Raw genomic sequence first — 12,301 nt, forward strand, 5'->3', positions numbered from 1 at the left:
TATATTGGATCTGATTTGTGCGGAAATTTCATCTAGGCTGGAGAAAATCATCGATGAAATTGATAAAATGAAAACATCTATCACGGAACATCAGACTGCTATATCTAATCTCCAAGTTTCCACGCAACAGAATGAACTGAAGATGGGAAAAATTGAAGAAACAATTACTACAATGAAGAAAAAACTTGACTTTCTTACCTTTAAAAATTCTGATTTAGAATGCAGAATGCGACGTCAAAACATTCAAATTATTGGTATTCGTGAAGCTGCCGAATCTGATGACCCTATAAAGTTTTTCTCTCAACTTTTAAAAGATTCATTTCCCACCTTATTTCCTGATCAACCACCACTATTGAACAGGGCTCACCGAATCCCACTATATTCGCCTAACTCAGATAAACCTTGGCATGTTATTTTATGATTTCATTATTTTCAAGACAAGGAGAAGCTGCTTCGCTTCACTCGATCTAAAGGCTATATTGATTTCTCGGATCTCCGTTTTCGATTGGTGGAGGATTTTAGTAAACAGGTTTGTGATCAACATGTTCGTTACACATCTGTGATGTCGGACCTACAAGATGGATTTAAAACCAGTGTTGCTTTATCCCACACGTTTGAGGATTTGATTGTCTGATTGCTCTTCCTGTTTTTTTGACTCTCCGTCAGAAGCCCAGAGTTACCTGGATCAACAATTGCCTTGAACATCCTAATTGCACTATTAAATCATCTCTGTCCAATCGGAGACTGTTAATCTGTTGGGTTTAACTTCCTCTTTTTGCTCTACATGAGGGCAGAAATGTTTTTTTCAGTTTAATTAATATGGTTGTCAAAACTTTTTTAACTGCGTCATTCCTTTCTTCTTCCCTGGGGATTCTGAGTGGCCATTTCCACAGCATCATTTTACGCACATACCTGGAGGCCTTAAACTTTGTAGTCTTTTATGTAGTTTTTGTAGTTTTTTTTTGGCTAGTTTATGCTGATATTTCATCTTCTTCTTTAATTATACAGTCTGTTGTAGGTTAACGGTTTTCTTTATATATACCTGTTTTTTCTTTGTATTATATCATTTTCGTTTTAATCGGTATACTTTTTTTTATTCTTTTACTGTTTTATAACTTTAGCTGATCTTTCTATATTTACACTTTTTTAGTGAGCGTCTATCGGAAGTCATGGGGGTAGATCTAGTGTTTGCTTCTTTCTGGCTAGTCTATCTTAGATGTAGCTTTGGGGTTATGGGGTGGCGGGTGTGGGGGGGCTTCACTTTTTAGTTTTTCTTTCTTCTTGGGCTAATATAGAAAGATCAGCTAAAGTTATAAAACAGTAAAAGAATAAAAAAAAGTATACCGATTAAAACGAAAACGATATAATACAAAGAAAACACAGGTATATATAAAGAAAACCGTTAACCCTCAACAGACCGTATAATTAAAGAAGAAGATGAAATATCAGCATAAACTAGCCAAAAAAAACCTACAAAAACTACATAAAAGACTACAAAGTTTAAAGCCTCCAGGTATGTGCGTAAAATGATGCTGTGGAAATGGCCACCCAGAATCCCCAGGGAAGAAGAAAGGAATGACGCAGTTAAAAAAAGTTTGACAACCATATTAATTAAACCGAAAAAAACATTTCTGCCCTCATGTAGAGCAAAAAGAGGAAGTTATACCCAACAGGCATTTCTATCTTTATAGATCCCTCAATCACTTTTGTGCAACATGATATTATTTCTGATCCGAATGGTAGATTTTTACTGGTTAGTGGTTTACTCTTCAATAAAAAGGTAGTTTTGGTAAACATCTATGCTCCAAACTTGGACTCTCCGGAATTTTATAAATCATTATTTAATTTGTTCCCGAATTTGAATGAGTTTTCACTAATCTGGGGCGGAGATCTTAATACTTGTTTATCCCCATTATTGGACCGTTCGGCTCCTATACAGACCCTACCCAATAAATCCGTAACCTTGGTTAATTCATTTCTCTCAGATTCAGGGTTGATGGACATTTGGCGGTTTTTGCACCCCGAGGAAAAAGACTTCTCTTTCTTTTCACATGTTCATCACTCTTATTCAAGAATTGATTATTTTTTTATTGACTCTCGTCTTACTTCTTCAGTGGTTAAATGTGAATATGACTCTATAACTATTTCGGACCATGCTCCACTTAAGCTTTCTATTAAAATATTGGCCAATACACAAAATAATAGACAATGGTGTTTTAATTCGCTGTTGCTTCAGGACTTGGATTTTGTTAATTTTATGAATGAACAGATTGATCTGTTTTTTACAATTAACTGTACAGAGGATATATCCATGAACACCCTTTGGGATACTTTTAAAGCTTATATTCGTGGTCAGATCATTTCGTACTCTGCTGCTCTGAGGAAAAGGTTGAAGGAGGAGGAGCTGGTACTTCTGGACAAGATTAAGGAAATTGATAAGAAATATGCCACAGCTCCCTGTGAGAAGTTGTATAAACAAAGAACTGAACTTCAAATGGAACACAGTTTATTACTTTCGTCCTCTACTGCAAATCAATTAATGAAGACAAGAAGCGAATTTTATATACATAGTGACAAAGTTGGTAAACTGTTGGCTAATCAGTTGAAGACTAACTCTACTAAATTTCAAATTAATCAGATTTATAATCAAAAAGATCAACTGACATTTGAACAAGCGGAGATTAATCAATCCTTTTTTGACTTCTATTCCTCTGTATACCAATCAGAGTCTCCACGAGATTCTAAACATATGTATGACTTTTTAGATAACCTAGACTTTCCTAAGATTTCACACGATATATGCTCTATGTCAGACACTTCCTTTACCACTGATGAGATTAAGAATGTTATTTTTTCTATGAACTCGGGGAAAGTCCTGGTCCTGATGAGTTTACCGTGGAATCTTTTAAATTTTTTGCACCCTCATTAATCCCTTGGCTATTCAGGGTTCTGGAGGCCTCATTAAAACGTGGTAAACTACCCGAATCCTTTTATAGAGCATTGATTTTTTTAATATTAAAGAAGGATAAAGACCCCGCTCATTGTGCATCTTATAGACCAATACCCCTGTTAAATATTGATTCAAAATTTTTTTCTAAATTATTAGCAAACAGACTAGAAAAAGCACTTCCTTATATTATTTCAGAAGACCAAATGGGTTTTATTAAGAATCGTTATTCTTTTTATAATATTTGTACACTTTTAAACATTGTCTATACCCCGTCACAAACCGATCCTGAATGCGTCATTTCCCTAGACGCTGAAAAAGCCCTTGACAGGGTCGAATGGCCTTACTTATTTAAGGTGCTTGAAATGTTTAACTTCAGCCCGAAATTTATATCCTGGATCAAATTGTTATATCATTCTCCCACGGTAAATTCACCCTTTTTTCCTCTTTTTCGAGGTACCAGACAAGGTTGTCCTCTTAGTCCTTTGTTATTTGATATAGCATTAGAACCTCTTGCAATTGCTATTCGAGAATCTCCTAACATTATTGGTATAACTCGTGGTTTAAAGTCTCATAAAGTATCACTTTATGCGGATGACTTACTTTTATATATTTCTAATCCTCAAAAATCTATCCCTGCAGCTTTAGATTTATTAGCACAATTTAGTCTTTTTTCAGGTTATAAGTTAAATCTCAATAAGAGTGAACTCTTCCCTATTAATAAGCAAGTTCCCTTATATCAGAACCTGCCGTTTAAATTGGTTAATAATCATTTTTCATACCTTGGGATTAAAATTACCTGTAAACATAAGGATTTATTTAAGACTAATTTCCTATCCTAAATTGACCACATTACACAACTTTCCTTTAAATGGTCTCCACTTTATTTAACTTTGATTTGTCGTATTAATGCTGTTAAGATATTTATTCTGCCAAAATTTTTATATATATTTCAGGCATTACCGATTTTTGTTCCAAAATCCTTTTTTGACAAAGTTGACTCTAAAATTTCTTCATTTATTTGGCAAAATAAAAACCCGAGACTGGGTAGAATACATCTACAGAAAGCTAAGAGAGATGGAGGCTTGGCATTACCTAATTTTAGATTTTATTATTGGGCAATTAATATTCGACACATGAAATTTTGGTTACTTGACCAAGACATACTACCCATTCCTAAATGGGTAGTATTGGAATTACAATCTGCTCAAGGTTACACACTTGGCTCCATTTTAGGTTCTTCTCTTCATTTCGATTTGAAACGCCATAAACAGGTTTGTAACCCGATAGTTAAACATACCTTACGCATCTGGTTTCAATTCCGGAAATTTTTCGATCTTAATCAATTTGCACTGGTGATTCCTATTTTAGGCAATATATTCTTTCCCCCTTCCTCTACGGACCGTGCCTTTCAAATTTGGAAGACTAATGGTATATCACGGTTTTTGGATTTATTTTCAGATGGCTCTCTTATGTCTTTTGAACAGTTATCTAACAAATATAACTTACGAAGAATACATTTTTTTAGGTATCTGCAAGTTAGAAATTTCCTAAGTACCATCCTTTCCTCCTTTCCGTCGTTACCCCCTATAAATATTTTAGATACTATAATTAACCTTAACCCGTGTCAGAAAGGTGTAACGGCTATTATTTATAATTCTATCATGGAACTTAGGATAGCTCCATTCGATAAGATTAGGTCCGATTGGGAAAAGGAATTGGGCTTTACTATTTTGGCAGATGACTGGGCGCATATTTTACAACTAGTCAATACTTCCTCTATCTGTTCCAAACATTCCCTAATTCAATTTAAAGTTGTTCACAGAGCACATATGTCTAAAGATAAATTAGCTCGTTTTTACTCTCATATTAATCCTCTTTGTGACAGATGTCATGGGGAGATAGCTTCCTTAACTCACATGTTTTGGTCCTGTCCTACTCTGCAAACTTTTTGGAAAGACATTTTTAATATTATCTCACAGGTATTGAATATAGATATTTCTCCCCATCCTATTACTGCTATCTTTGGATTACCTAAAACCTCCTGTAATCTTTCCCCTTCAGCCCGTAGAATGATTGCATTTCTTACTTTAATGGCGAAAAGATGTATTTTACAACATTGGAAGGAGATTAATGCCCCAACTACCTTTTTTTGGTTTTCTCAAACGATACTATGTTTAAATTTGGAAAAAATCAGAAGTAATTTTTATGATACTTCAGTTAAATTTGAACAGACCTGGAGATCTTTTATTCAACATTTTCATTTAATGTAACTTCTTTTTTTTCTCTTTGACCACATTTACATTCCCTTCTTGGTTTTTAACTGTTACTAATGGAGGTCGGGTTTGGGGACGTGATTGTTTAAGTTGTTTAAGTCTACTGGGTACATAGTTAGCTCATTGCTTTGCTTTGCTTTTTAGGTTAGTTGCACGGTGGGTTTTTTTTGGGGGTTTTTTTCTTCTCCTTATTGATATATATGGAAAATTAGTATACTACTATATTACCTCGTTATTTTATAACTAATTTGCACTGTTTGTATTGTTTTTTATGTATTAATATCTCTTGTAAATTTATATTGCAACAGTGTATTAGTTTCTATATGCTTTACCTTTTGTGTACTAATTCAATAAAAAGATTTAAAAAGAAAGAAAACCTGGAGCAAGGATCGATGGACCGGACCGTGAACCGGAATATGGACTTCATGGACCGGACCATGACACAGCCCCATCTAGTAAATTTGGAAATAACTGGATTAGCACAGGGATGGGGCAAGTAAGTCAGAGGAGATAAATAAAATACAATAGCCCTCTCTTGACAGCTCACCTGACTGTTACCTATCTGCATCAAATGCATCACAGATCTTTAGCCACTGAATTCAAAATGAATTGTTTGAATTTAAGAGCAAATTCAAAGTTTAATCTTTAAAATTCTTTGCCCCCCAAATCCATGATGAAGTTGTCCAAATGAGATACAGTGTGTTGTAGCAAAAGCCTACCAAAGTAATTAGCTAGAATCAAAATAAATTGCAAAGAACTGATACATGATTGTAAAGATACGTCATATTGTCTTTTGTATTAACATCATAAGCATCTTAAAAAAGGAAAGGACTAAATTCGCAAATTGTCTATCTATGGTGCTCTGGCTATTCCTTTTAAAATGTGAATTGAAGATAAATGGAGTCAACTGAAAGGGTTGAAATGGATGTAAAATGTTGTCAAAGCAGTCACTCATCAGTCTCCCTTTCAAAGTCTGGCCTTGACTGTTAAATATATGGTGACAAAAAATAACATTGATGCTTTATTCATTCAATCACATCACCCCATGTTCGGCCTCAAATGTATACATACAAGCACAATCACCAATCCTACCCTCCTCCCTCCCCCACAAAGATGATTAATTACTGGGGCAAGTGATTTGACCAGTCTGACAAGCATTCAAGTATTTACTATCAGAATTTTAAATAGAAAGTCAATGAGGAAACATAAAGGCAAGTCTGTGAGCAGAACACAGTGATTAAAAATCAAAACAATGAGGCATAAAATCAAACTGAGGTAACCCTGACCTTCAGGGGACAGAGGTGGTTGATCTGACTCAAGATAGAGTTGAGAGAAGATTGGCTGAGGAGAAATACTGTTGGATCGAAGTGATGCTTCTATTGAATTGTGAAGAGCCTCTTCAAAACGTGCAGATTTCATTTGTCCAGCATATGAATTTCCCATGGTCTGAAAGTGAGGAAAGGCAGCATAATCAATAATGAACAAATTAATAAGCTGATTATCAGTATTCTAAATATAAATATTGGCGTTACTTAGAACATCACTGTTCAGTAGAATGCATGATTATTTAAAATATGCATCACCAACAAAAACTTTAAATGTAAGGTTGAGCACCTCTTACCTGAAATGCTTGGGGCCAGAAGTGTTTCAGATTTTGTATTTTAGAATATTTGCATCTATATAGTGAGATACCTTGGGGATGGGACCCAAGTCTAAACACAAAATCCATTTACATTATACAGCTTATGTACAGCTGGTGTGGAGCTCACAGAGTGAACAGTCCATATTCGGAGCACAGTCTGACGTGATGGAGTTGGGTCCTCCGCAGACAGTCAGAGTTGAATATATCTGCCATTGATTTCAAACAGCTGCCCATTCTACAGCAACTATGATGGGCGGGGGGGGGGGGAGTTTTAAATAATATTTTAAATAATTTTGCTCATGAAGCAATAATGTGTACATAGAAAGGTAAGCTATCACTACCTCGGCTGCCTGGGTGGACAGTCAGTGGCTCTTTGGCATCGCCATCATTTCCGACTCTGAATTGATGTGCTACACATATGTAGTGATGTACCCGTTCAGCATGTTAGATTTTCATCAGCAATTATCTTGGCAAACCCACCAATGAGTTTATCTGTCCCTTCGTGATCAGAAGATGCTTTTTCACCACTAAAAATTTAATACAACCAGCCTACTGATTACCCACAATTAACTTCAATTTTCAGTTCATCGTGATAGACCTTTGCTTGTTTCATGAACAGCATACTGTTAAGCAATTCTGACGAATCCACCCTTTCAAAATAAGATTGAGATCTTCATTTTCACTTTATGCAGTGCTTTTCTATTTTTCCATTAACCTCTGCTGATTATATATGTGAGGTCACTTCATAGCACTGTCTGTGGTGTGCAGAGACTTGTGCTTTACCTGGGAACCTTCCCAGTGCTTTGTGGGAATTTACAGTTTGTGGCATTATGTCAGTGCGCAAAAAAATTTGGATAAGGGGTGCTCACCCTGTATTTTGTTCGTATTGTTGAGAAGTCAATTTTTTTATTTGTCTTTATTTTACTAAGTGTACTAAGTGTTAGTTACTTAGGCATTTTTAAAGCTGCAAACACATGGATAGCTAATCATTAGCAGAAAGTCAGAACCAAACCAAATCTGGAAGCTCATTGCAATCTGCTAACACTATACACCATGGCATTCAAGTACAGACAAAATTGGCTCACTTCTGGTGCCAACTTGCCATATCTGTCAAATGAAAAGTGGACAGCAAGAAAAGCCACTAAGAGCAAATAATTTCAATGAAATTAAACTCCAGCTAATATCAATACGTTAATGAGAGAAGGTGAGGAACAAATATTTTACCACATTGTATCAAGTATGGAATTTTTACCACTTCCTCCACCTTCACTTAAAAATCCAAAGCTGCATTATTAAGATTCCCAAACAAGAAATAAAAACAGTGAGCTCTGCTGTTAAAATTGATCAGCCCAGTGAGGTGAATGCAGTGTAGCGAATGGATTAGAATTTTGGTCAGGTAACAATTTGGAAAAAAGTCACAGCTTTTTGCCATTTTGCACTTAATTTTTTTGTAGTTTTGTTTCTTCGTCCTCAGTAAGAAACAAAATTGACTCGTAATGAGACCTCTTCTTCTAGTGTTAAACCTCTAGCCTGGCTTCAAAGCCACAGGTCTTTATGGCAACCAAGTCTTTATGTTATCATCAAGCACTAGTATGAATTTTTAAAGACAGATATTGTCATGTTCGGGCAATACCTCTGTTACCATCGTTATAATTTATAATGTTAACAGCCTCAGCCATGTTTTTTTCATTAACACAAAAGATTTCACCATAAACGGCAAGGTTAGCATTTAATGAATCTCCTACTTCCATACGGTGGTGAGTTGACTTCTTAAACTACAGCAACCACTGGGTCTAAGTCCACTCTCAATATCACTGTGGGAGTAAATTCCTCAGAACTCCAACAGTTTATGTACAGTGGGTGGCTCACTAAGAAGAATAATGTGAGCCTGATAGCACTCACATCTACAGTGATGGAATTCTTTAGGAGATTGGTCATGACTAGACTGAACTCCTGCCTCAGCAAGGACCTGGACCCGTTGCAATTTGCCTATCGCCACAATAGGTCAACGGCAGATGCAATTTCAATGGCTCCTCACAGGGTTCTAGACCACCTGGACAACACAAACACCTATGTCAGATGCTGTTCATTGACTATAGCTCAACATTTAATACCATCATTCCTATAATTCTGATTGAGAAGTTGCAGAATATGGGCCTCTGTACCTCCCTCTGCAATTGGATCTTCGCATTTCTAACTGGAAGACCACAGTCTGTGCAGATTGGTGATGACATCTCCTCACTGACGATCAACACTGGTGAACCTCACGTTTGTGTGCTTAGCCCACTGCTCCACTCTCTCTCTATACCCATGATTATGTGGCTAGGCATAGCTCAAAAAGCATCTATAATTTTGCTGGTGATACAACCATTGTTAGTGACAAGAGGACATACAGGAGCGAGATATGCCAACTAGTGGAGTGGTGTCACAGCAACAACCTGGCAGTCAATGTCAGTAAGACATAAGAGCTGACTGTGGACTTCAGGAAGGGCAAGACGAAGGAATACATACCAATCCACAGAGGAATCAGAAGTGGAGAGAGTGAGCAGTTTCAAGTTCCTGGGTGTCAAGATCTCTGACGATCTAACCTGGTCCCAACATATCAATGCAGTTAATAAGAAGGCAAGACAGCAACAATACTTCATTAGGAGTTTGAAGAGATTTGGTATGTCAACAAATACACTACAAAACTATAGATGTACTGTGGAGAACATTCTGACAGGTTGCATCACTGACTGGTATGGGGGGGGGCGGGGGTCTACTGAACAGGACCAAAAGAAGCTGTAGAGGGTTGTAAATTTAGTCGGCTGCATCTTGGGTACTAGCCTACAGAATACCCAGGGCATCTTCAAGGAGCGGTGTCTCAGAAAGGCAGCATCTATTATTAAGGACCTCCAGCATCTAGGGCATGCCCTTTACTCACTGTTACCATCAGGAAGTACAGAAGCCTGAAGGCACACACTCAGTGATTCAGGAACAGCTTCTTCCCCTCTGCCATCCGATTTCTAAATGGACATTGAACCCTTGAACACTACCTCACTTTTTTATAAATATAATATTTCTGTATTTTGAATGATTTTTAATCTTTCCGATATATGTATACTGTAATTGATTTAATTATTTATTATTTCATTATTATTTTATTTTTTTCTACTTCTATATTATGTATAGTATTGAACTGCTGCTGCTAAGGTAACAAATTTCACATCACACGCCAGTGATAATAAACCTGATTCTGATTCACCACTTATAGGGCAAATACAAATGAGTGCTAAATGCTGCTTTGTCGCCAACAACCACATCACATAAATGGAATTTTTAAAAATTCCTTGTACTGATGATCCTCTCAGTGCATTTTGTAGATAGTTTTAATCCAGCAAAGATGATAGAATAGCAATATATTTCCAAGACAGGCTGTTGTGACTTAGAGGAGAATTTGCAGCTGGTGGCATTCCCATACTGTTCAGGTGAGGGGACCTAAAATTCCCCAATGCTGCAGCACTTTCAATGTAAAAGTTTTGTTTTCACGCTAACAGTTACAAGCTTGTTCATTAGAGATTTGTCTAAAGTTTCTGCATTTGGATTACAGTTGTCATGGAACCAAATGACATAGAGCAATACGCCTAAAATTCTGGAGGAACTCAGCAGGCCAGGCAGCATCTATGGAAAAGAGTAAACTGTTGACATTTTAGGCCGAGACCCCTTCATCAGGACCAATGAAGGGCCTGGGCCCAAAACGTCATCAGTTTACTCTTTTCCATAGATTCTGCCAGGCCTGCTGAATTCCTCCAGCATTTTGTGTGTGTTGCTTTGATTTCCAGCATCTGCAGATTTTCTTCTGTTGCACTAAGCATTATTACAGCTGTCCTGATTGCTACTTCTCAAATGGACATTGGGATGAATAGAAACAAAGAAACTGTGAACACTGGAATCTGGAACATAAAGAAACTGCTGGAGGAATTCAATGTGTCAGGCAGCATCTGTGGAGGCAACAGGATAGTCGACATTTTGGGCCAAAACAGAGAGTGGAAATGACCAGTGAAAAGAGGTAGGTGGGGGGAGGAGCAAGAACAGGCAGAGCTGGGTTAGGAGGGAGACAATAGGCAGATGGAGCCAGGTTGAGGGAGGAGAAAATGGAGGTAGAGGCAGAACCTGCTGCAAGGTAATAAATGAAGATGGCAAAGGCCTTGAGATTCTGGAATTTGATAAATAAGGACAGTGATAAATAAGGAATATTTATAAGGAATAAATAAGATGGTGATAATGGAATCAGATAAGGGATGGATGATGGTCAAATGTTTCAGAATGGCAGGCGGTGACTAGTGGGGTACCGCAAGGCTCAGTGCTGGGACCCCAGTTGTTTACGATATATATTAATGACTTGGATGAGGGAATTAAATGCAGCATCTCCAAGTTTGCGGATGACACAAAGCTGGGTGGCAGTGTTAGCAGTGAGGAGGATGCTAGGAGGATGCAGGGTGACTTGGATGGGTTGGGTGAGTGGGCAAACTCATGGCAGATGCAATTTAATGTGGATAAATGTGAAGTTATCCACTTTGGTGGCAAAAATAGGAAAACAGATTATTATCTGAATGGTGGCCGATTAGGAAAAGGGGAGGTGCAACGAGACCTGAGTGTCATTATACACCAGTCATTGAAAGTGGGCATGCAGGTACAGCAGGCGGTGAAAAAGGCGAACGGTATGCTGGCATTTATAGCGAGAGGATTCGAGTACAGGAGCAGGGAGGTACTACTGCAGTTGTACAAGGCCTTGGTGAGACCACACCTGGAGTATTGTGTGCAGTTTTGGTCCCCTAATCTGAGGAAAGACATCTTTGCCATAGAGGGAGTACAAAGAAGGTTCACCAGATTGATTCCTGGGATGGCAGGTCTTTCATATGAAGAAAGACTGGATGAACTGGGCTTGTACTCGTTGGAATTTAGAAGATTGAGGGGGGGATCTGATTGAAACGTATAAGATCCTAAAGGGATTGGACAGGCTAGATGCGGGAAGATTGTTCCCGATGTTGGGGAGGTCTAGAACGAGGGGTCACAGTTTGAGGATAGAGGGGAAGCCTTTTAGGACCGAGGTTAGGAAAAACTTCTTCACACAGAGAGTGGTGAATCTGTGGAATTCTCTGCCACAGCCAACTGTTGAGGCCAGTTCATTAGCTATGTTTAAAAGGAAGTTAGATATGGCCCTTGTGGCTACAGGGGTCAGGGGGTATGGAGGGAAGGCTGGGTTCTGAGTTGGATGATCAGCCATGATCATAATAAATGGCGGTGCAGGCTCGAAGGGCCGAATGGCCTACTCCTGCACCTATTTTCTATGTTTCTATGTAACCTGTGGGAGAGGAGATAGGAGGCCTAGTGAGTAAGTATTGGATGATGGGCAGAAGAACCAGGTGGAGGAGATGGTTAGTAAGATAGGAGGTT

General features: G+C 37.9%; 1 protein-coding gene across 8 annotated transcripts in view; it reads right to left on the reverse strand.

Moving 5' to 3' along the window:
- greb1l (GREB1 like retinoic acid receptor coactivator) overlaps positions 1-12,301 on the reverse strand; it is a 293,936-nt gene that overhangs the window by 133,348 nt on the left and 148,287 nt on the right. For 7 of the 8 annotated variants that reach the window (XM_063062702.1, XM_063062729.1, XM_063062718.1 and 4 more), the window contains one exon: positions 6,510-6,669. In XM_063062702.1, the coding sequence (XP_062918772.1) occupies positions 6,510-6,666 (157 nt within the window). In that variant the 5' untranslated portion in view covers positions 6,667-6,669. Of the gene's footprint in view, positions 1-6,509; positions 6,670-9,376; positions 9,454-12,301 lie in introns of all 8 variants that reach the window. The other variant, XM_063062674.1, reaches the window with a different exon arrangement.

This window comes from Mobula hypostoma, chromosome 1 (assembly GCF_963921235.1).
Source record: "Mobula hypostoma chromosome 1, sMobHyp1.1, whole genome shotgun sequence".
Lineage (NCBI taxonomy): Eukaryota > Metazoa > Chordata > Chondrichthyes > Myliobatiformes > Myliobatidae > Mobula > Mobula hypostoma.